Genomic DNA, 25,296 nt, shown 5'->3' with positions numbered 1-25,296 from the left:
GTATGTGGTGTACCCTCCCATGCGCCTAAGAAAAAAGAAAAGGAGGGAGTAGGTCCTAATATTTGGTTTAACTCGAAGTATACAAGTAGGCAGCATGTACACAGCCAGTCATGCAGGTCTTCTGCACTTCTGTCATCCCGCGTCGTGATCGTGGCTCAAGGTTCGGTGTTTCTTTTTCATCTGCTTCGCCCGGATTCGGCATCGGGTGTTCTCATTCTCCAGACAACCAGACACCAAAACCGGAGACTTGAGTCCGATGCACTTGGCACGTACTCACGTACACGCATGCCGGCCGGTGTGGTGCCATCGCGACACAGCGGCCTACGCGAGCATCTGCTGTCTAGGCGCTAGCACTAGCGCTCTAACATGTTGCAAATAATGAGCCATAAAGTTTAATTTTCTAATTGTTAGTTAATTTTTTAATTGCTAGGCACATATATATTCTAAATAAGTTGCTACAATTTTTTAAATTGCTAGGAGGTTCTTATTTGATTAATTGTCCTTAGTGATTTTGCATAAAAAAATGCTCGTAGAAATTTCTTTAAGAAGAACCGAAGGATTATTAGTCATTGGAGTTTGGTTTTTATTTAGGGCAATCATAACTCACATCATCGTAATAATAGGTTTATACTTTTTTATTTTAGTTTATAATATTAATATTATTCTTCATGAATTACATATAATATTAGAATTTCTATCTTTCTTTTAATAAGCGTCTCAAATGAAAAATAATTAGCCTACATGGTCTATAGTGTCTGGCTTGCACTGGGTCCTTGAAAACCATGAGCCGGCTCTGTTCCTCGGTATGTGTAGCTTGGTCTGGCAGATGCGTTCTCACAGGATCCTGATTGACGTGCTTAGAGCTAGGGGCGAAATAGCAGCTAGCGTAATTAAATTTACGCATTCTCTATCCGTCACTTCATCTGAGGCCGGCGATATCGTACCCCGCTGGAGGAGGCCTTACCGGCCGGCGGTGGCGCTAGAGACAATCCATGAGTAAATCAAGAAGGTTTGTGCAAGCAATTGGTGCCTTTTGCTGGCGCCACTGCAAAGACCAAAGCTAAAGGAATCTAAAATCGCATGATGCCATGGTAGTTTTTTGACCTTTTCAAAGGTATTGACTAGTATTGACTACTACTGAAAGCAACTGGCCAGTGTGGGAATCAACAGAATATATCTTTTCAATAGCTGTCGATTTGATATGATTCAATTGGTGAATGCTGATAGATATAGACTGAGAGAATGATCATCTGGCCCGAAGGTGAAAAACAAGAAGCACTACAAGCCATGACGAAGGTCGTCTTCGGAGTCGTCCTGCTCCTCGTGCTCGTCGGCGCCGGCGGCCTCGCGGCGTTGCCGGCGACCGCAGACGTATTCTGCGACAACCTTAAACAGGTCGCCGCAACCCTCCCCAAGAACACCTCTTCTTCCCCAGCGCACTTCGCCACCACCACCTTCGGCCATCCGCCAGACGCTGTCTACGCCCTCGCGCTCTGCCGCGGCGACGTCGTCAACGACTCCGCCTGCGGCGAGTGCGTGGCCAGCGCGTTGTCCGCAATGCTCAACGTCACGCCACCGCCGCCGCAGCAGTGCTACAGAGAATTAAACTTCTACGTTGGCCCTTGTGTCGTCATCTACTCTGTCCACGACATCCTCGCGTCCTCAAACACGACGTGGGGAAACGGCGACGACGACCCGCCGTACACGTTCTGGAGCGTGGGCAGCTGGGGCAGCTGGGGCAACTGGAGCATCAACAACATCACTGGCGACGCCAGCGACGTGAGCCTCACCGTCGGCCTCCTTCAGGAACTGCTGGTGAGGACAGCACAAGCGGCGGCCAGCCCGACGGCGCCGAGGCGGTTCGCCACGGGCGTCATGGACAGCGGCACGACCTTGCCGTTGTTCTATTCCATGGCGCAGTGCACGCCGGACATGTCCGCCGGAGACTGCTCGGCGTGTCTGAATCGTCTCCTCGGCATGGTCAACTCCACCATAGCCCTGCGTGCCGGGGGGCAGATCTATGTCATACGGTGTTATCTCAGGTACGAGGACTTTGTGTTCTACGGCAGCAAACCCATGCTGCAGGTCGGCCCGACATCGGCGGCGGCCGCGCCTGCTCCGACGCCTACCATGGATGTGAAGCACAAAAGTTTCCATGGTTGTAATTTCTGCCTACAGCATCCATCAGACCATCAGTCCATCACTCATAATGTGCTCAAGAAACATACTTACCGATGAATGTTGATTTTTTTTTTCATGTTGATGTCAGGGCGAATGAACAAGTTCCTGGCAATTCCCATAGTTGCCGTTCCTCTAGCAGCAGCAGCACTTATCAGCTGCTCCCCTTCGCTCAGAACGTGCAGAAAAGGTATGTAAATCTGTTACTTAGCTTGTTCAATCATGTTGTTTAAAACAGGTCCAGTAGTGTTTAGAATGGTACATGTTCAAATATAGTAAGATATTATTAAGAAACTAGAGACATATGCTCATCTACAAATTCAAGCAAAGTGGAGAGAAATACAAGCAGGATCAAGGCGTACTGGGGACTTGCAGCGAGAGGAACAACTAGTTTGGCAAGGGAAGAACGCAGAGTTCTCGGTGTTCGACTTCGAACAGTTACTGGAGGCCACAAATAATTTTTCAGAAGAAAACAAACTTGGACAAGGTGGCTTTGGCGCTGTCTACAAGGTAAGTAAAATGGAACACATGAATGGATCATATTCCTCATTATTTGATCACTGAAGAAATAGACAACAGCAAAATCATATTTACCACAGGATTACTGTACGGATTAGAGTCGTCATTATTAGACAACTGAAAATACAATCCTACGTTCTTGTTAGGAACCTAGCTGAGACAGTGGTTGAGTAGAGTGTAGACTGCAAAAAGAGCCTAACTAAGAATATATTTCCCCCCAGGGCCAGTTTTCCGAGGGATTGGAGATAGCGGTGAAGAGACTTTCTTCACATTCAGGACAAGGTTTCATAGAATTCAAAAATGAAGTCCAGCTGATAGCCAAATTCCAACACAGTAATTTGGTTAGGCTCTTGGGATGTTGCTCTAAAGAAGAGGAGAAAATATTGGTTTATGAATACTTGCCAAACAAAAGCTTGGATTTCTTCATCTTCGGTATGCATTTGCATTTCTTAATTTAGTTTGGACATGGTTTGCTGAAGCCGCAAAATGACTAAAAGTTGATCCATAACCTAGGCGACTAAAGTATACTAATTGATTTGCAGATGAAAATAGAAGAGCTTTACTGGATTGGAACAAACGCATAGCAATAATTGAAGGAATATCACATGGGCTTCTCTACCTACATAAGCACTCCAGGTTGCGTGTCATACATCGAGATCTCAAACCAGGCAACATTCTTTTGGACAGCGAAATGAACCCCAAAATTTCAGACTTCGGGCTAGCAAAAATATTTACTCCAAATAACACTGAAGGAAGCACTACGAGAACAGTGGTTGGTACATAGTAAGTTTCAAACAAATCGCATTGATGGCTATTCATACTACAGGTAAACCACATAAAGTAATTTGACATATATGATGTATCATTTTAGTGGCTACATGGCTCCTGAGTACGCGTGCGAGGGCCTATTCTCAATCAAATCCGATGTATTTAGCTTCGGTGTTCTCGTTCTTGAGATCCTTTGTGGAAAAAGGAATTCCAGTAGCTCTGAATGTGGAAATTTCATCAATCTCCTTGGATATGTGAGTTATACACACATGTAACTTGCAAAGTTATTTTGTTCATTTGGTACCCTATGTATATAAATTTGATGATGAAATTGCAAACAGGCATGGCAGTTATATAAAGAGGGGAGATGGAGCGAACTCATTGATGCGTCATTGGTACCCATTCGTGAGTCTGCAGAAGTGAAGAGGTGCATGAACATTGCACTGCTATGTGTACAAGAGAAAGCAGCTGATCGACCAACCATGTTAGATGTTGTCACAATGCTAAGCAGCAAAACCATGGTCCTGGTTGAGCCGAAGCACCCAGGATATTTCAATCTAAGGGTAGAAAACAAGCAGGCATTCTCTGCTACTCGGCAAAGCAGTGTTAATGATATGACCATATCTGTCACAACTGGTAGATAGTTTTTCCTTTGTGTCGTGCATTGTTTCTACAACGTATACAACTAGAGGTGAACTCCCAATGCGTTGCAGGGACTGCAAGGAGTAAAGTCTGTACATGATTGAGCTGAGCTTCTAAAGTTCTAATGGTGAAGAATAAAGCTTATGATAGATTTTCAGAACCATCGATCTTTCTTCTTAATATAAAGACAGAGAACTCTTCTGTGTTCTTAAAGAAAATATTATAGAACATATGTTTTGTGTGCCTCTAGCTCCTAATGGAGTTTTTTTTTTATTGTCGGTTACTTCAAGGTGGTGGCTGATTCAATAGAGTTGTGAGAAAGAAAAACTAAAATAAGCTGAAATCAGACAAGTCGAACAGAGGGATCAGCTTCCAAGCAAACAACATACTGACCAAATTTGGCAGTTCAAACAAAAGCCAGAGACGAACCACAGTCAGGCAGTTTGTTGGTTATCGACTTATCGGTGAGTGAAATGGATCAGCTTAATTTGGCAAAGCTATACTGTATTCATTACTCCTAAAAAAGAATTTTGGCAAGCTGTAAACCTATCTAGACACCAAAACCAGGTCAAATGGAAGCTCTAGCCAGCAACAACACTGAACAAATTCAAAAGAATGTTTTTTCCTCAAAGAAAATTCAAGAGAAGATTAACTTGCATATATAAATAAAGATGCAGGGATTACCAGCAGTAGTTGTTCATAAGTCATGGTTGTCATGCATGTTAACTGTTGGTGTCATGGAGCAGAGTTCAGAATGCAGGACAGCAGTGCCGTGTCATCCTGTGTGCCCTCCATAGTAGACGATTAGAAATTGCAGTGCTTGCTCGTTGACAGCGAGAGGGAAGTTTGACAGACAAACGGCCTTGACGATTGCATGATGGTTCAGTGACAGGGTGGCTGGCGGCGTTGCAGAAAAAAAAAATGCAGATCTCAGAGCCTGAAACTGAAAGGGTTAGTTTTGTGTTGACGCCTTTCAGGAACACACGAACGCACTCGAATGTGCGGCACGAAGAGACAGCTTGCTGCAGCGCCTCCTGCGTAGACCGGTCAGACCGGTCCCTTGGAGCGGTCAGACCGGTCGCCGCCGGCAGATCAGTGACGAAGTCTACAAACGTTAGCCCGGGAAGACCCGTCGGGGCAGGCGCACATAAGGTTGTTCTAGGGTCGGCAGGCCACCTAGAACGCCCTCAATCGACGTAGAGACGACGGATGAACATCAAATAATAGATTGGAAAAGCTAGGGCAAGAGAAAAGTAAAAAGATAAAATTTGTATTGATTTGATCGATTGGATTCCCTAATCGGCCGTGACCATTTATATTTATAGGGTGGGGTGGACTTATCCCGCAAGAAATCCTATTACAGATCTAAATCTACAAAGAGTTCTAGTTGTACTCGGATTCCATGTAGACCGGTCAGACCCACCGGTCAGACCGGTCGGTGTTACCAGACCGGCTACATGGTCCAGACCGGTCAGACTGCTCTCAAGCACCGGTTAGGCCGGTCTGTTTGACCAGTGCCAATTTTGGTCGTCAACATATGTCCCCTTGTTTTTTCATGATGCTAGCATGCAAAAAAAACAAGCCTCTTAACCAAAATAGTCTAAGGACGATGATAAATATGCATCGACCATATTTTGTTCTAAGGGCGATAAATTCTATCGGCCATATCTTGCTTCTTTTTCAAGCTGATGACGAAACAACTTGCTTAGGCCTCCATACCTGCTTCATGGTCGCCGACCTTACTGGTACAACCTCCGCTTGCTGTTCCATAGACTCCTTCTCGCGCATCCGCTGCAGCCTTCTCTTTTGGGTGTGAGACAAGCCTGAAGGGCACCACCTCGGCTGTAAATACTTGTTGTCTTGGTTTATATCTTTCTCACCCTCCTTACTGCAATCAGATTTGTTTTTGACCAGATTACTGCTAGCAACAATCGGTCTTTGAGAGGCACCATAACTTGGATATATAAAAGAATATTGAATAAAATATAGATGCATATACATTCTACTATAATCCATATTCCATAGGTGTGCAATAGTAAGGATACGACCAGAACCATGGAGCAATCGGCCCACCAAATGAATATGGCGCAAAAGCATTATTACCTTGTTGCACATGAGAAGCCGATTGCTCACGATGCTCCGATGATGGATTTGTGTCGTTAGCTTGATCTGGTCGCTTCTTCTGTTTCTGAGTAGCTCCTTTCTCCTCATACTTGGCCAAGAGTTGCTTAAAACTCGGCCTCTCCTTTTTGTTGTTTCTGGAATTTTTTTTAGAAATCCCAGATGGACCGGTCTGAGCAGATCTGGCGTCCTTCTTCTGTTCTTGCCCCCCGAGCGCTGAATTCTTCAATAAATCTTCAGGGACCTTCTTTGCTGGAGCTTCCTAATGAGATTTCGAAGACTCAGACCTTTCTTCACCAATAATTATATTTTTTTTTCTTTTGTTGATTCGGCTTGATTTGGCCGAATTAACACTTTAGGATTACTCAATTCAAGCACATGTGTATGTGCAGGGAAAGGATTCTGATTCACCTTCATTTGTGGAACAATTATTCGGCCTTCGTTAACAGCCGATTGAATTTGCCTTCGAAACACATTGCAATCATTAGTCGCATGAGAGAAAGTATTATGAAATTTGTAATAAGCTCGCCTCTTTAATTCTTCAAGCGGTGGTATGACATGCGACATCTTGATGTACCCATTCTTATATAATTCATCAAATATCCTCTCATATTTAGATACATCAAAAGTAAATTTTTCTTGCCGATCTTTATGAATCGGCTTAAGAGAACCGCAAACGCAAGGTTTATCAATAGAGGACCAAACAAATTCAGCGGTATAAACATCTTTACCTTCATGGTCCGAACAATTGGAATCACACCCGAGCACATAAACAGGACGATTAGGTTTTTCATTGGACTTTTGAGAATCTCTAGCTTCTTTAGCTCGGCTTTCATTAGCCAGAGCCTTTTGTAAGACTTGACTAACATCTAGAAATTCTTGTCCCTCTAGCTTTGCTTTATGAAAATCAAGTAAACCAGCAAAAGCTAGATCAACTAAATCTCTATCAGAAATTGTCAAACTATAACATCGGTTTCTAGTATCTCTAAATCTTCTAATATACTCAGAAACGCCTTCATGTATCTTTTGATTAACCGATGTGAGATGTGACAATTTCAATTCAGTTTCACCACTAAAGAAATAATCATGAAATTTTTGCTCTAAATTAGCAAAAGTGAAAACTGAATTGGGTGGTAATGAAATAAACCATGTAAATGCAGCACCCGATAGAGATAAAGGAAATAACCTCAATTTGCAAATATCATTAGTGCTAGCTTCACCACATTGTATAATAAATTGACCTATATGCTCCAATGTAGTTCTACTATATCACAAGTGAATTTAATAAATTCAGGAATTTTAAACCCTTAAGGATATGCAACATAATCGTAATTCTCAGGGTATGGCCTTTGATAAGATCGACATTTGGCTTTAGGCTCTATGCCAAAAGTTTGCCGAAATATCTTAATCACCTCCTCTTTGATACTATCTGATCCAACATCATCGGCGTTAAGCCGATTTGTGATCGGTGTATTACTAGGTTGAGCAAAGTTCGGCGGTGTGGAATGTCGCAACGAACTTACTGCCCCATATGGCACATTAGCATGAGGTGATGTATTATAATTAATTCGGCTTTGCTGATTAGCCGAATTAGTCATAATAGCATTATTAGTTGGAATTGCCGAACCACGAATTGTCTTATCGGTATTAGATGTAGACGCATTATTACCGATAGACTTCATACCAAGATGTATTTCAATTTGGCTAAAACGGTCATCAAACATATCATGCATATTTTGACCAATAAATTCCAACTTATTATTCACATGAGAAGAAACAGCATCATCTATAGCATTAGCTATTTCAGAATTAAGAACAGGCTGATTGTTCTCATCGAAATTTACCTCAAATTGTGAAGCATCGAAGGCGGCTTCCGTAGTGACCTTCCCTTGTCGATCGATGGAGAAGTGCGAGATGTACTGGTTCGTGGCTTCTTCTTCCAGCTTCTGGATCTCCTTCTCCTTCTCTTCTCTGATCTTCTTCTGGATGTCATCAAGAATCTTCTGATACTCGGCCGGAAGTTGTTGAACATTCGGCCTCCGGATATTGGCAGAATCAACCTCACCAGGTTTAGCAATACCGGTCATGGCAACTGGTTTATTTTTTCTTTTCCCCAGCGGAGTCGCCAAAAAGTATGTAGACGCCTTTCAGGATCAACACACGAACGCACTCGAACGTGCGGCTCGAAGAGGCAGCTCGCTGCAGCGCCTCCTGCGTAGACCGGTCAGACCGGTCCCTTGGAGCGGTCAGATCGGTCGCCGCCGGCAGATCAGTGACGAAGCCTACGAACGTTAGCCCGGGAAGACCCGTCAGGGCAGTTGCACGTAGGGTTGTTCTAGGGTCGGCAGGCCACCTAGAACGCCCTCAATCGACGTAAAGACGACGGATGAACAGCAAATAATAGATTGGAAAAGGTAGGGCAAGAGAAAAGTAAAAAGATAAAATTTGTATTGATTTGATCGATTGGATTCCCTAATCAGCCGTGACCCTTTATATTTATAGGGTGGGGTGGACTTATCCCGCAAAAAATCCTATTACAGATCTAAATCTACGAAGAGTTCTAGTTGTACTCAGATTCCAACCGGTCAGACCGGTCGGTGTTGCCAGACCGGCTACATGGTCCAGACCGGTCAGACCGCTCTCAAGCACCGGTCAGATCAGTCAAATCGACCAGTGCCAATTTTGGTCGTCAACACTTTAAACTCAGATTTGTTCGATAAGCTGCGTCAACTCGTACCATCACGAACAAAAACGTGATGCTTTAGGTACAAAACCGTACAGGACATGTATGATAGTTTTTATTTCGAGGAACATACATGTATGTAGTTGGAGTACGAGAAGAACACGGAGCACCCTCACATAACCCAGTCCGACATGCCCACGCAATGCTTGCAATCTGTTGGAACTCCAAGTTCCAACTGACTTGAGCTTCAGTGAGAGTTAAGCTTCCAAGTTACAAATCATTTGTGCAAATACGGTATGGGCAAAATCAAGCAGTTAGCGGCCATGAACTGAAAGAATCAGCTCAATCGATCATCTCTGACTTAGGCAGGTAAAATCAAAATGCTGCTGTTGTCAGTTCATACTGAAGCCCCAGACCCTCACCGACTGCCCGTACAACTACAACCATTGACAGGCGACGTAATGTCATTTTGCAAGGCTTTGTGAACCCTGGCAAATGGTAAATTACTCTCCGCTGTGATCCAAGCCAGAACAAGGGCATGCAGTAAAGTTATAATCTTCTACTAATGGAGTCTCCACACCACAGAACATATAAACCGATACAATGTTACACGGCAAAGGAACCATCAACAACAAAGGGCACGCTATGATGGACTAATCTGACAGAGGTAGCAAAAAGTACCCCAAAAAATGTCCCTATCTCACTGGCTGGACTTGTGAAATAACTGATCAAGTTTCTTTTACAGCCTGCTTGCTTCTCCGTTGGTGCACATCCCAGTTGAATACCCGAGCAATTGTAACCTGACCAAGATATCATTCCACAGTACAGGTATGAGATGCCAGGTAATAATTGCCAAATCACGTGAACTTTAGATCTTTAAACTAGTCATAACTATTTTACCTGAGTGATGGTTTGTTGGTCTCGCAAGAACTGAAGATCAGCAACAAGGACTTCTAAGCTGGCCTTGGCATTTTCCAAGTTCTTTTTCAAGAGGGCGTTGGCCTGCGACATTTCTGAAATGAGAGTGGCTGGACCCCTAACTAAAGTGGCAATGAAGATAAGGATGTGAAAATAACCTCATCGCAGGAATATTCCAGCATCACATTTGCTCCCAACCAAAGGCACACTGAGTCGGTATCCTCAATTTTTGCTCGGGAGTAGATCCCCTCAGATAATTCAAAATCAGCAATGAGTGCCTGCATCAGTGTTGGAAGCCATAGACAGTTAACTTTCACTAGTGGGACTGATATGCTCAAGTCATATTCCAACTCTAATCCATAATGATTTGGCTTAAAAAATACTGAGAAGGTTACAGTTCGATTTCCTGAAGATGTGCACTACATGTAGGCAGTAGGAAAGTTTAAAGGTGCTTGCAAATGAAAGGATTGATCCGTGGGTAGTGCAAGCATGGAATACAACCGCTGCTGCAGGCACACTAACCTATTCGAATCATGACATTCCTTGGGTGCTTAGTTAGAATACAATATTTTCCACGCTTATCTGATGCATTTGATTTGACCATTTTATGCAACAAAAAATATTATGAGACATTGATGGCAACACCTACATAGTGACAGCTACATCAAAGCTCCGCACAATACATGGTCAACAGCTGCATGAATGTTTTGTAAATAGCAATATTTAATACAGAGTACAATTTGAAATATAGTCATAGGCTCAAGATCTACAGTTTCGGGTAGCAAAAGCGCAAAACACAGACCCAGAGTAATAACCTAGTGCCTTCAAATAAGGTAAAATAACCAACAGACCATGCAAAGCATCAAAACTGTAACATTTTATTTGCCTGAGTGCGAGAGTACAGCCTTCAACAATAGTGCAATATCATGATAGGAAATGCAAAAAATAGATAATTTGGTTTCTCAGAAACTGTACAAACCTCACCCAAATCCTTTTTAGCTTGTAACGCTGCAACAATATCCAAGCACTTCTCTATATCAGGAATTTTTGCCTGTCAACAGAATAAAAGGCTAATAAGGTACATATGCTTGCACACCATTGGCCTGTTACATTTATCAGTATGATGAATCCGAATTGTAAGTTCATTCCATCAACAATAGTTTGAATTTTACATTACTAAATTAAAAGATTTACTTTTATTGATACCAGATCAAGAATAGCTGTGATGAGGAACACCGAGATTTGTGCTCATACCATGAACAAACTAAAAACTTCGGGAAGCTACTGCTAAGGTGCTAAAGATTAAATCATAAGATGTAAAAACGCAATCATTACAAATATTCATAAGCTAATTTGTCTTAGTTAAGCAATACTAATTGATATAAACATACTTCACAGAAGAAAGTCTACAAAAATCTAAGGAAAAAAGCATGAGCACCTGAAGATCCCTTTGTTGTGCTAGAAGCTTCATCTCCACTATTTTGTATTGCTGCAGCCTAAACAAAACACAAAATACATGTTACATTTACCCTCAAAATCAGTGCAACCAAGTAAGATAAAATATGAAATTTCACACAGACTATCTTAGCCAAATCTGATAAATGCTTTTGTTCCTGAAAAAAATAAATTGAAACAAACTGATCTTAACTATGTCTCCCCTGATTGCTTCTAAGATTTCTCCGAATTAGCAATCTAGTTCCATAAGAAATACAGTCAGTCTGGTGAACAGAAGCAGTGCATGAGGGGTTTTTCTCTCCAATAAGTTTACAAGCTATAAACTCACAAAAACCAGTAAGTTTACAAAAACAGCGAGTCTCAGGGAATAAATCCAGCTAGCCACACAGCCAGATAGTGTTCCCATTTCTCTTTCTTATTTTTTGTGCGAACGGTTGCACCAAATACTCGGGGAGCATGGATAATAAAAACAACAGAGGTGCACAAGTTAACAGCTGCAAAGAGAGGTACTGAACCGACGGTATCTAGGTTGGAATTTGCAGAGATGAGAGATCCAAGCGACGGATCAGCCTATGAACCCAGTTGAAAGTCACAAAACCCCCCGCAGAAACACTGAATCAGGCGATTCGATCGCTCCCCGTTCGTCAGCTCAACTAACAAGCGGAGGGGACAATAGCCACCGCTCTCACGAACAAGCAGGTAGGATCTAAAATAGAGCAGCCACATCTCCTCCCCCAGAAGCCACGCGTCGGAGGAACTCGCAGAGAGGCGGACAGTGGATCCAGTTCAGAGACGATAGCACGGCGCGGGAGCAACGATACCGGTACGCGATTCCCGGATAAAGCGCGCTCCGGAGCATGGCGAGATCCCTAGGCTACCGAGTTTCTTCAGCGTTTACCTCTCCTGGAGGAAGGCGAGGGCGGAATTGACGTCGAGCCCGGCCTGGCGGAGGTAGGCCTCGACGTCCTCGACGAAGGCCGCCGCCGGGATGCCCCGCCGCTCCGCCACCCCCTGCGGCGTCGACGCCGACGCCGCCATGTGTGTGTGTGTGTGTGTGAGAGAGAGAGAGAGAGAGAGGGGCGAAGGCCCAGGTGTAGAGAGAGGAGGGAGAAGGCGGCGGCGGCGGCAGCTTCGTCAAAGCCCAAAGAGGAGGGATTGGGTTTCTGTTCGGTGGGTCCATCGGACCACGTTTTGGGCCTTGGCCCAGCCTGTAATGAGATTCATTGAGCGCACAACAACAATCAAGGATTAAAGGCCAAAGCTGCTTCATGTATATCAGCAGGGGCCTGAGGCGTTCTCGAGTGGATCTCTTACGTTGTTACGAGCTCTTCTGAATTTTTCCTTTTCTGTTATGACTTACTACTGTTAGCGTGGCGCCGACTACATGGCTCCGCTGATTTGGTTGCACCCGACTTGAGTCTCTGACTCAGTTCGGGTGCTTACTACTGTTAATGATGAATTCAAGGCAATTAGCAGACTAATTTCAGCCTACAAACGAATTGTTGCTATTGGCCCACGAGTTTTTGCACGTCCTCCAACTTGCTACGGTAGATCTGTTTAGGTGTATGTTTCCGCCAACCCAATAACTAAAGCGGGTGCACCACACAACACTTGGTGCTCTTCTTTGAACTTGACAGCAGCAGCCACGGTCGATCTGTTTTTTATTTTCCTTTCTTTCATCTTCCATCGTTTGTTTCACTTCGCTTTTATTTTTTTACTTTTCCACTTTCTTGCTTTTTCTTTTATTTTCTTTCTTCCACTTCCTCCTTTTATGTTTCATTAATTTAACTTTGATTTTTTTTCTTTTTCCTTTTAATTCCTTTTGTATCTTTTTTTTTCTTTCCCTTCCATTCCTTGTATTTTTAGGGGTAGGCTGCCAGGTGACAGGACGCGCATCAGGTAAGAGGATCCCAGTCGGGCTTCTCCCCCAGCCCCTTCCCTACAGGCTACAGGCTACGCCTACAAGGCTAAACCCTCTCCCACCGGCGCTAACTCCACTGAGAGAGAAAGAATTGAGGGAGAAATCAAGGCCGAGAGCGAAATCGAGCGCAAGGAAGAACCGAACAAGGCGGCGATGGTGGCGCACTACTACACTACTAGAAAACGGGACTTGGGCACTAGCTGAGAAAGGCCAAAGGCACCAGTTTCCCAACCGGTGTCCCGCAACCGCGACAATTGGCCTCTACTTAAGACACCGGGTTTTTCAACTGGTGCCTTAGGCTTCCATTGGTACCGGTTGGAAATACCAGCCGGTACCAAAGAGGCTTCCACGCTGACGTAAGGTGGCAGCCCCTTTGGTACCGGTTGGAAATTCCAACCGGTACCAACGACCTTTTCTTTTTTTTTCCAAATCCAGTTTTGTTTGTTATATTTATTACTATTTATTCTTTTATAATTGCTAAACGCACTTAAGCTCTACAGTACTCTACGTTCATTGGTTGTTCGTGTTCGTTTTCAGAGAATATTTGAAACTAACTAAAAGTGAAATACAAGCATATAATTAAACTAAGTAGATGAACTAATATATTTACAAATTTACAAACATCAAGGCATAATGTTTAAAAATATTTACAAATGTACAAGTCATGTTAGCGTCCAACTACTAGTCCCCTCAGGATGTCGAGGAAAGTCCTCTATCGATGTGACCGTCCTGGTAGAATTCGCCTCTAGGATCCAAGATCTCGTTCAAAATGAATCCAGCGAGCTGCTCGCACACGGCGTTGATCCGATCAGTAGAGTAACATTCATCCCCCATTTGAGACATATATCATTTAGGAAAAAAAGCATTAACATTATGTGTGTTAGTACAATTATGAAAATATACTAGTGAACGGTTTGGACGTACTCTCGTTTCTTCATCAGTAGCCTTCCTGCATGGAGTTATGATGTGCAAGTAGTCGCATACGTAGTACCCGCACCAATCAATTCATTGTTGTTGTCTCGCACACTTAAGGAGAAACAAATAAATTACTCAATTTAGAAAAATTTGGGATTATATACTTAACTAGACAAATCTTTATGAATGAACATACCGGACAATCCATGTTAACGTTCAGTTCGGGCCTCCATTGACCACGTCCTTTGTTATTTTTCACAAATTTTTTTCAAACCATGCGCTCAAAGTTAAGTTTGATATTCAGGAATTGTTATTAACAGAAAAAAGATTTGATTGTGCAAACTGAACTTACCTGTTCAAGGGGTCTATGATATGTTGGATTGCGGACTTTGGATTTCTCATTGAGTCAAAGACTATAAGATTGCCGGTCTCTACGGAAAGTATGAGTAAAATCCAATGATAACTGCAGATATAGATAGGATATATACATAAATGTATTAGACAACTTAGTATTTATTTAGTAATATAACAGAGGTTTGAGTCGATCAAGGCTTACCCAAAGTTGTATGGTATGAATATATAGGATTTGTAACTTTGCCTAGTCAACGAATCGTACATGTTTTCGCACGTTTCCATGTAACTTTCATTAATCAATTTCTGGTTGACTAGCAAAGGAGACATGGAGCCGATCTGATGGTGCCATCCATGTTTTCGGCTTCTTTGGATCTCCTATCTAAACGATGCAATAGAAATTTTATAATGCACACATATAATTATATTCTTGTTAACAAAAAAGTATTACTGTAGAGGTAAGTGATACTTACAAAATCCAAATGGTGATGATAGAGGCGTCGATGGCTTGTCGATGGTAAATGTGATATAAATTTTGGAAGTACACCCAGAAGTCGTCCTCCCCGCGGAAGAAATCATGGTCACGATACTTGACTCCAAACATTTTCCCTTCGTCTTTCGCCATTCGCAGGTACCATCTATGCAAATTGAACATCTGCGTGCCTAGACTTTTCTCCTCTTCCTCAGTGACAAACGGTTTTCCATGCTGGAATGGAGTAATAGTGCGAGCGACAGGGATTTTTGCCTCCACATGCCCCGTTGCCTCCTCTAGCGTTAATCCAGTTTCAGAAAGAAATATTGTGGCATGTAGGTCCGCCTGGAGTTGTACGTCCGTCGGGTGTAGGAGTGGCAACCCTGGCACCCGGAGGGGCTCGAGTTCTTTTTGTTGTGTGCCAAGCTGAGGAATGGTCTTGCCACATTTTTTCTTCAGATTTCTCACATTGTGTGCCTTTGTCAGAGTACGATCATAGTCCGAGGGTAAGCTTTTCGATTTTGGTGGGTTGTCTAGGTTTGCGAGAAGCTTTTTCCCTAGTTCTAGAGGTACATTTTCCCTCGGCGGGGGGACTTTAGGCTTCCATTGTTCTTTTATATATCGAGCAGTCTCCTCTTCCAACTCCTCAGCAGTTTTCTCGTAGGTTAATTGTCTTTCGACCGTTTTCTGCTTCTTCTTTGAGGGTCCAGCCACTGGGAGGGATGCTGTCTTTTTCTTTCCCTTTTCTAGTGTAGGAGGAGTTGGAGTACTCGTGGCCCTTTGCGCCAGCAGAGACGGTGGTGAAGGAGGTGGTAGTGGGGACGGCGGTGAGGTAGGCCGCGGAGACGGGCGATCGGTCTGCACGGAAGCCGTTGTGCTTGCAGTAAGTTTGATGTCGGCCTTGCGCCATAGAACGACCCCGTGCAGTGCGTCTCCCAATGTCTTCTCTCCATCCCCTTCAACGAAGTCGAGCTCAAGATCCTCATTGTTTCCAACTATCTGCTCGACTGTGACGGAGGTGTAGCCAGGAGGTATCGGCCTTCCATGAATTGTAGTAGAAGGATTCAGGGGCAGGGCTGACCCGTATGTGACATGAATGGATATATTTCTTGCTCGCACATGAAGCTCGCACGGTGTCGGCATGGTGACATCATCCACTGGATACCTCTGGTCATCTACCGTTGTTGGCTCAATCTGGGGTTGATGTTCCGCTTGTACGTCGGGCGCCGCCGTGGATGCACAGCTGTTGCGTCGCTGAGAGGCCGGGCTTATCACAACATCCGGGTGCGACCCAGCAGTGCCCCTTTGGCTCAGAGCAAGCTGCACCGCCTCATTGACCCTGGCGTCCATCTGAGATTCCAAGGACGCAACCTTCTCGTTCATCTTTTCTTCTATGGCACGAAGTTTCTCTTCCTGTTCGGCTTTGCTCTTTCGGTGAGTCTTGTAAGAGGGATCTCCGGCCCAAGCAACTTTCCATGGGACCACGCCGATGCCGCAGGCTCGTCCAGGGTGTTCCGGATTCTTTAATGCCCTTGTCAGCTCATCATTCTCCCTTCGAGGATGGAATGTTCCTTGTTGAGTGTCATCTATTGCAGCGACTAGATCGCGAGACACTTCTTGCATATGCTCGGGCACGACCAAACTTCCATCCAACTGGTTTAGTGTCACGCCATTAGCAAATAACCACCACTTGGATCTATCCGGCTAATCCCAAGTCGTCGGCCTGATGCCTCTATCTATAAGGTCCTGCTCTATCTTCTGCCATTTTTTAACTGACTTCTTGTACCCGCCAGCCCCAAGGTGGTGGCTGTACTTCTTATTTGCTGCATTCACCTTGGCTTGTTCGGATTTTTTTTGGGCTTCCTCTAATAGTTTGTATTGTTTGAACTCCTCCCAGTATGGTTTAACCTGAGGAAGATCGTCCCAGTTCGGCTCCTTATCCTTCTTGATGTAATTGGTGTACAACTTCTTCTTGAAAGTTGCAAAGGCAAGGGCCATCTTTCTCAAGGCACATTTCTTCACAAGTTCTTGGTCAACTCCTTCAGAAAGAGTGAACATATCCTTGAGTTCTGCCCACAGCATTTCCTTCTGATGTGCAGGCATGGCGTGTTGCTGTTCTTCGGGTTTGGTCGTTTTCCATAGTCTTGTGGTGATCGGAATTCTTGCCCGAACAATAACCCCACATTGGTTGACAAATTTTGTGCTAGCATCCTCTGGAGCACTTGGACAGCCCTCTGCGTCCACTTCTCTGATGACCTGTCTTCCCTCCATTTTCTTGGTTGGCCGGCGTCTCCCTTTTGACTGGCTCAACGAAGTCGATGCGGAGGTCGACTAAATTACAGAAAAGATATGTTAATCGCAAAACTAATCTACCGAAGTCACCATGCATATAGTTTTTAGATTCGTACTGGAACATGCTGCTGTTGATTGGGCGGCGGCACAAAGTCATCATCTTCTTCATCGGCATCTCCAGACATATTCAGGAACGAATCAGCTGTTCGAGCATCTTCTTCAGCGATTGGCTAGGTGGTGTTAGCCCTCGTATCTTCGTTTATTGCATTCAACATGTATTGCCTGGCAGCCTGCTCATCACCGAAGGGGTCCATCCTTAACTGAAACCGTAAAAATGTGTTAGAGTATGTGTCCATCCTTAAATGAAGCAGGAGAATTCAATTCTTTGAACGAATATGCGTGTTTGAGAGAGAGAGTGTGTGTGTATGTTAGAGGGACAGAGAAAGAGAGAGAGTTAGTGAGTGTGTGTGTGTGTGTTAGTGTGAGTGTGTGTGTGTGTGTTAGAGTGTATTAGACAGTGTGTGTGTGTGTGTGTGTGTGTGTCGTGGAACGGGGTCGAGGAACCGGGTCGAGGAACGGGGTTGCGAGTTAGAGAGAATACGAAATTACTCGTCGTCGTTACTCGTCGTCGTTACTCGTCGTGTGGGACAGAGAAAGAGAGAGAGTTAGTGTGTGTGTGTGAGTCAGTGTGAGTGTGTGTAAGTGTGTGAGTGAGTGTGTGTGTGTGTGAGAGAGAGAGTGTGTGTGTGTGAGTGTGTGTGTGTGTGTATTCGAGGGTCGACGGTTGATAGTTTATACAATTGCGGTACGAACGGGGTCCAGGAACGGGGTCGAGGGTTGAGGGTCGAGGGACGGCGAATGCGTTAGTGAGTTAGAGAGCGAATACGAACGGGTTCGAACTCGAGAATTAATTTAACTCAATCTAAATTACACATGCAATACAAGTGCATCTAAATTACACATGTAAAGAAAAAGTAATAAAATTGACATGCGTCGTCATTACTCGTCGTTGTTGTCATTACTATCCGTCATTATACATTACACATTGTAAAAAATTATACATGAAAATTATCTAAAATTCTCTAAATTCTCTAAAATTATACATGAAATTCTCTAAAATTATATACTATATACATATATAATACAAACTAATTATACAGAAATTATTTAAATTCTATCTAATTATACATTATATAGTATATACATAAAAATAACAAACTAATTATACTAATTATACATGAAACTAATATACATAAATTATATACTATATACCTAAATTATATACTATATACATATATAATACAAACTAATTATATAGACATTATTTAAGTTCTATCTAATTATACATTATATAGTATATACATATACATAACAAACTAATTATACTAATTATACATGAAACTAATATACATAAATTATATACTATATACCTAAATTATATACTATATACAAATATACATATATAATACAAACTAATTATATAGAAATTATAACACACTAATATATAAATAAAACAATTAAGAAAAAAAAGGACGGCGAGCGGCGGCGTCGCCATTCCTTACGTCGTCGGAGGGCGCGGGGGCACTGGTCGGCGGGCACGGTGTTGGGGAGCGAGTCGCCGGCGCGGTGGAGGGGGGCGGCGTCGAAGTGCTCGCCGGCACGGTGGAGGGGGGTGGCGTCGACATCGGCGTCGAGGCGGGCGCGGGGGCACTGGTCGAGGGTCGGCGGGCGCGGGGGCACTGGTCGGCGGGCGCGGTGTTGGGGAGCGAGTCGTCGGCGCGGTGGAGGGGGGGCGGCGTCGTGGTGCTTGCCGGCGCGGTGGAGGGGGGCGGCGTCGACGTCGGCGTCGAGGCGGGCTGGGGAGGGCGATCGAGGACGGCGCGCGGCGTAGAGGCGGGCCGGGGAGGGCGACCACCGGAGAGGACGACCCGACGATGCGCGGCGAAGGACGGCGGCACGACGATGCGGCGGGGAGGTAGACGTCGACGCAGTAGGGCGGCGGAGGCAAGATGAGGACTTAGGCGAGGAAGAAGGAGATGGAATATATAGGGAGGGCCTTCGGTACCGGGTGAAAACATCACCCAGTACCTATGGCAGCCTTAGGCACCGGTTGGAACCTAACCCGGTGCCTTAATAAAGCTTTAGGCACCGGTTTCTGTTTCACCCGGTGCCTTAGGTCCCCAACGGACGGGAATTGAAATACCCTTTGGCACCGGGTGAGGACAACAAACCGGTGCCTAAGGCTTCCTTTCCCTTTATTTGGACTGATGGCCCGCTACAAATTGAAATCTCTAAATGACGCAATGGTTTCTCAAAGTGTCTTTGGGCGCCGAAGCCGGGGTTCGACTCCCGCCCAGAGCACCTTTTTTTTGACGAAAAAAACCTTTGGTACCGGTTGAAACTACCAACCGGTACCAAAGGAGTTTTCTTTTTCTCTTTCCCCATTTAGTTTTCTATTAATTCTTTTAATATTATGTGAATTCGGTAATTGCCTAATAATTATATTTTGTGAAAAATAAATCATTTATTTGCCTAGTAAATCAATTACTTGCCCAATAAATCAGATAATTGTCTAATAAATCATTTATTTGCCTAGTAAATCAATTAAATGTCCAATAAATATTATAATTGTCAAGTAAATCATTTATTTGCCTAGTAAATCAATTACTTGCCCAATAAATCTGATAATTGTCTAGTAAATCATTTATTTGCCTAGTAAATCAATTAATTGCCCAATAAATATTATAATTGTCTAGTAAATCATTTATTTGCCTAGTAAATCAATTACGTGCCCAATAAATCTCAATGGTAACTCGCGGAATTCGTCAGTATCTCAATGGAAACTCGCGGAAATTTGGGCTTCGCGGCCACAGTTCAACTCCCGCGCGACGCTCCACTTTTTTTTTTACCCAAATAGGACCCTAAGGTACCGGTTGGATTTTCCAACCGGTACCAAAGGTTATCTTTTCTTTTCCCCTTTCTTTTTCTCTTGTAAATCTATTAATTGCCTCATAATTCGTAATAAATCTGATATTTGCATAATAAATCTGATAATTGACTAGAAAATCAGATAATTATCTAATAATTTAAATAATTGTCTAATAGTTAAAATAATTGTCTAATAAATTTGTTATTTGCTCAATAAATTTATTAACTGCCTAGTAAATCATTCAACTAATTATTTGCACAATAATAAATCATTTAAATGTACAATAATTTTAATTACTACATAATAAATCATTTAGGTGCATAACTAATTATTTTAATTGCATAATAAATCAAATAATTGCATAAGAAATCTAATAATGTTCACAGAAAATATTACAAGACATAATCATTCAACTAAGGGAATATTAACGATGGTTCGCTTTACAATCGTCCCTTCATTATGATCATGACGTGCGTACGGAGCCTCCTCTTCGGCTAAAAGAATACTTGTGTCAACCTCCACTGCGAACGGAGTCATATCTTCAACCTTATTGTATTCTTCTTCATCTGTGACATCGTCGACTCCCACAATTTTTCTTTTTCCTGCCAGAACAATATGACGCTTTGCCTCATCTCCGGCACCTACAAAACTTGATTTATTCCTAGACTTGTCCTTTCTCGTTTTGCTTGACATGTCCTGCACATAGAAAACTTGAGTGACATCTTTAGCTAGGACGAATGGTTCGTCTCGATAGCCAAGCTCTTTGAGGTCTACCGTTGTCATTCCGTACTCGTCGATATCGACACCTTTTCCTGTTTTTTTAATCCATTGACAACGAAATAGAGGTATCTTCAACGACCCATAGTCGAGTTCCCAGATCTCTTCAATGTAACCAAAATATGAGTTCGTTTGGCCACTAGAGTCGGTGGCATCTATACGGACACCACTATTTTGATTGGTGCTCTTGTTATCTTGGGCTCTTGTATAAAATGTGTAACCATTAATTTCATATCCTTGGTACATCAGGATTGGATTTGCCGGACCCCTGGCCAGCCAAGCTAGCTGCTCATGAATTTGATCGTTGGCCATGACTTCCTTCTGCAACCAGGTGGCGAATGTATCGTTATGATGTTTTGTAATCCATGTCTCAGACTTCAAAGGGTATATACTTCGCACAATTTGCATGTGCTCCTCCATGTATGGAGCCACCAAGGCTGATTGTTGCAGAACTGTGAGATGTGCTTTGCTCAACGTGGCATGATCTGTGGCATTTACTGATTTTCTTCCAAGTGTGCCCTTTCCAATCAGCCGCCCCTCATGACGTGATACTGGAATCCCAATTGGGCAGAGTTCTTCCACATAGTCAACACAAAATTCAATGACCTCCTCTGTGACGTAACCCTTCGCAATGCTTCCTTCTGGACGAGCCCGATTACGAACGTATTTCTTTAGTACTGCAAAGTATCGTTCAAAAGGGAACATATTATGATGGAAAACAGGACCGAGAATACCAATCTCTTTGACCAGGTGAACTAGAAGATGCGTCATAATATTGAAGAATGATGGAGGAAATATCATTTCAAGACTTACTAAACTTTGGACAACATCCTCTTGTAGCCTGCTTAAACTCGATGGATCGATTGCCTTCTGAGAAATTGTGTTGAGAAATGTGCATAGCTTTATGATTGTTGCTCGAACATTAGCTGGTAGAATACCTCTAAGTGCAATTGGAATCAATTGTGTCATCAACACGTGACAGTCATGGGACTTTACGTGTGCGAATTTTTTCTCTTTCAAGTTCAGTAGCCTCTTTATATTCGAAGAGTAGCCTGATGGGACCTTGATACTATTCAAACAGTCAAACATACTTTGCTTCTCTTCCTTACTAAGAGTGTAGCACGCAGGACCTAGATAATGACGTCCTTTATCCCTTTTTTTTGGATGTAGGGCGGCCCGTTGTTTCATACGTTGAAGATCTTGCTGTGCTTCCAATGTATCCTTTGCCTTACCGTAGACACCAAGGAAACCTAGAAGGTTCACACAAAGATTTTTTGTTAGGTGCATCACATCAATTGCGTGGCGGACGTCTAAGACTTCCCAATAAGGTAACTCCCAAAAAATACTCTTCTTCTTCCACATAGGTGCACGTCCGTCATCACTCTGCACTGATTTGCTGTTGGGTCCTTTTCCGAATACTACTTTTATATCTTTGACCATTTCAAACACCATTTTCCCACAACGGTGCCTAGGCTTGGTACGATGATCTGCCTTTCCATCATAGTGAGCATGCCTCCTCCTTAATGGGTGCTTGATCGGAAGAAATCGACGATGACCCATATACACGATCTTCCTACAGTGCTTGAGGTACATGCTGTCGGTTTCTTCTAAACAATGGGTGCATGCCCTATAACCCTTATTGGATTATCCGGAGAGGTTACTTAGTGCTGGCCAATCGTTGGTGGTTACGAAAAGCAATGCACGCAGGTTAAAATGATCCTCTGCGTGCGCATCCCACATACGAACACCCTCATCTTTCCACAACAATAGAAGATCCTCAATCAGTGGTTTCAGATACACATCTATATCGTTACCGGGTTGCTTCGGGCCGGGGATAAGCACCGGCATCATAATGAATTTCCGCTTCATACACAACCAGGGAGGAAGGTTGTATATACAGAGTGTTACAGGCCAGGTACTATGACCACTGCTCTGCTCACCAAAAGGATTCATGCCATCCGTACTTAAGCCGAACCTTATATTCCTCTCTTCATTTGCAAATGTTGGAAATGTTCTGTCCACTTTTCTCCACTGCGATCCATCAGCGGGGTGTCTCAACATATTGTCTTGCTTACGTTCTTATTTGTGCCATCGCATCAATTTAGCATTCGTTTTGTTCATGAACAAACGTTTCAGACGTGGTATTAGAGGAAAATGCCACATCACCTTGGCAGGCACCCTCTTCTTGACACGCATCCCCTCAACGTCGCCTGGATCATCTCGAGGGATCTTATACCGGCATGCGTTGCATACAGGGCATGAATCCAAATTTTCATACTCACCTCGATATAGGATGCAGTCATTAGGACAAGCATGTATCTTCTGTGCCTCTAATCCTAAAGGACAAACAACTTTTTTTGCCTCATATGTTGTCTCCGGCAAGGTGTTACCCTCAGGGAGTAAGTTTTTTATAAGTTTCAGCAACTCCTCGAATCCCTTGTCAGACAAACCATTTGATGTCTTCCATTGCAATAATTCCAATGTGGTACCCAACTTCTTTTGGTCTTGTTTGCAATCAGGGTACAACAATGTTCTGTAGTCCTCCAACATACGCTTCAGATCTCTCGATTCCTTTTCTGTTTCGCAACCTTCCTCAGCTTCGCGCAGCATCTGACCAAGATCATCTTCTACAACGTATCCTTCAGTATCTTCTTCAGGCTCACCCATTGCAGTGTCGTTGAAAAAGGAATTATAATTGGCTGCAAAGTCAGGAATTCTGTCCTCTTCTTCTACATTATTATCCAGCACAATTCCTCTTTCTTGATGATGAGTAATCCTTCTCATTCTTACATAATTTGCATGGACAACGAACGAAACCGACATACTTGTGTTTCTCGGCCGCTTCTATGAATTCATGCACGCCATCAATGAACTCCTTTGAATGCCGATCGGCCATGTACATCCATTGCCGACTCATCTAGGTCCACAATACATTTATATACATCATTTTAGTGTACAAATAGTTCATTCATACTATAATAAATTTGAATTCAAATATATAATTGATAAAGCATATAACTATAATAAATAGATACTATTCACTTATCAAATAAATTAAATGATAACTGCTTCTAAAAACCAATTGCTAAGTTATGGAGAAAAATAACTAACCTTTTTTGAAGAAGAAAAAAAACAAAAATTCGCCTCCCCTCCCCTCACTCAGCTGCCATGAACAGTGAGTTCACGACAGCTTGGAGGGGGAAGGGGTTGGGGTATTTATAAGCGTGGCTCAAAGGCACCGGTTGGTGCTCAACAACCGGTGCCAAAAAAAGGCATAGGCACTGGTTGATGTTACCAACCGGTGCCTTTGTTGTGGGCACGTGGCGGCACCGGGCCATGGCAAAATCCGGTGCCATTGTCCACCCTTTAGGCACCGGTTGGTTCCACCAACCGGTACATATTCCTCCTTGTGCTTTTGGTACCGGTTGGTGGCACTAACCGGTTCCTATATTGAAGTTTAGGTACCGGGTGATGTTTTAACCCGGTACCAAACACCTTACCTTTGATCGCCGCTGGCCAAAGGTACCAGCTGCTTTTGCAGCCGGTACTGATGCGTGGCATTAGTACCGGTTGCAACAGCAGCTGGTACCTTTGGCCAGGACCTTTGGCCTGTTTTCTAGTAGTGGCGGTGATGGCGAAGGTGCTCCGCGGGTGGCGTTGCGCCTCCTCCTCCAAGCTCTAGCAGTGCCGCATGACGCAGGAGGGCGTCGTCCTGCTTCTTGGATCGTCTTTGGCCGCCCCTGCTGCGGGCATGGGTCGTCTGATCCACACGGTTCGTGTCTTTTTTTCTCTTACCAAGATTGCATGGGATTAGGGTTATGTCGTTTCTTGGTCAGGATGGAATTAGTTGCATTTCGTAGCCCGAGTCCTAGATCCGCCCCTAAATTAGTGAACTTTATCAGAGTTTTTGCCTCTGAGGTCCGTGTGTTCTGGGGAGTGTTATTCTGGTTAATTGATGCAATTGGTAGAGATCTGTGTGTTAATTTTTCATAGTAAAATTGTCAAAGAATCGCATGTGAGAAGGGTAGGGTTGTCTGGCTTATGATTTTGCGGGAGGCTCGGAACCAGAAGTGGATATTCCACATCAATCAATCGATCCTTTGGTCCTTCAGTTCATATGTTTTGGGAGGGATTGACATGGAATCTTTTCATTTTAATTCAAAATCCACATGTATTGGTAGGATATGATTTATCCGGACATACTCTTGGGGGGGAACCTACAATGGAGTCTGTAATTTGGCATTTTGTTTGCAAATGGTCCATTTATTTTTTTTCATTTGTTGACTTGCAGAGGTGTCGTGGAATCCCTAGAGGAGGACACAAGAGTTTGAAGGAGCAATGAGTATTGTTCAAAT

At 43.5% G+C, this 25,296-nt stretch overlaps 3 protein-coding genes across 3 annotated transcripts; 2 read left to right on the top strand and 1 right to left on the bottom strand.

Moving 5' to 3' along the window:
• The first annotated feature begins 1,287 nt into the window (after positions 1–1,287).
• LOC120667973 (cysteine-rich receptor-like protein kinase 6) lies at positions 1,288–2,238 on the top strand. The gene has a single exon (XM_039947941.1). The coding sequence runs from the start codon at positions 1,288–1,290 to the stop codon at positions 2,236–2,238; it is 951 nt and encodes a 316-aa protein (XP_039803875.1).
• Positions 2,175–4,241, top strand: LOC120666487 (G-type lectin S-receptor-like serine/threonine-protein kinase B120). Its single transcript, XM_039946342.1, has 6 exons — positions 2,175–2,368; positions 2,528–2,688; positions 2,919–3,129; positions 3,240–3,480; positions 3,569–3,719; positions 3,807–4,241. Exons 1-6 carry the CDS (start codon positions 2,239–2,241, stop codon positions 4,107–4,109), a joined length of 1,197 nt encoding a protein of 398 aa, XP_039802276.1. The 5' UTR covers positions 2,175–2,238; the 3' UTR covers positions 4,110–4,241.
• A 5,027-nt stretch (positions 4,242–9,268) lies between these two features.
• Positions 9,269–12,396, bottom strand: LOC120666489 (probable prefoldin subunit 3). The gene is made up of 6 exons (XM_039946344.1): positions 12,183–12,396; positions 11,268–11,325; positions 10,809–10,880; positions 9,988–10,107; positions 9,812–9,913; positions 9,269–9,711 (listed from the first exon to the last, which is right to left on the bottom strand). Exons 1-6 carry the CDS (start codon positions 12,320–12,322, stop codon positions 9,640–9,642), a joined length of 564 nt encoding a protein of 187 aa, XP_039802278.1. The 5' UTR covers positions 12,323–12,396; the 3' UTR covers positions 9,269–9,639.
• Between the last annotated feature and the right edge of the window lie 12,900 nt (positions 12,397–25,296).

Source organism: Panicum virgatum, chromosome 3N, assembly GCF_016808335.1.
Source record: "Panicum virgatum strain AP13 chromosome 3N, P.virgatum_v5, whole genome shotgun sequence".
Classification (NCBI taxonomy): domain Eukaryota; kingdom Viridiplantae; phylum Streptophyta; class Magnoliopsida; order Poales; family Poaceae; genus Panicum; species Panicum virgatum.
This window is presented reverse-complemented; position numbering and strand designations above follow the sequence as displayed.

Coding starts and splice junctions, on each gene's coding strand:
- LOC120666487 (XM_039946342.1), top strand. CDS start 2,239: ATGTTGATTTTTTTTTTCATGTTGATGTCAGGGCGAATGAACAAGTTC. Junction 3,481..3,568: donor AGAACAGTGGTTGGTACATA/GTAAGTTTCAAA, acceptor GTATCATTTTAG/TGGCTACATGGCTCCTGAGT. Junction 3,720..3,806: donor TCATCAATCTCCTTGGATAT/GTGAGTTATACA, acceptor AATTGCAAACAG/GCATGGCAGTTATATAAAGA.
- LOC120667973 (XM_039947941.1), top strand. CDS start 1,288: ATGACGAAGGTCGTCTTCGGAGTCGTCCTGCTCCTCGTGCTCGTCGGC.
- LOC120666489 (XM_039946344.1), bottom strand. CDS start 12,322: ATGGCGGCGTCGGCGTCGACGCCGCAGGGGGTGGCGGAGCGGCGGGGC. Junction 10,108..10,808: donor CTAAAAAGGATTTGGGTGAG/GTTTGTACAGTT, acceptor ACACTGATGCAG/GCACTCATTGCTGATTTTGA. Junction 9,914..9,987: donor TGGAATATTCCTGCGATGAG/GTTATTTTCACA, acceptor GAAATGTCGCAG/GCCAACGCCCTCTTGAAAAA.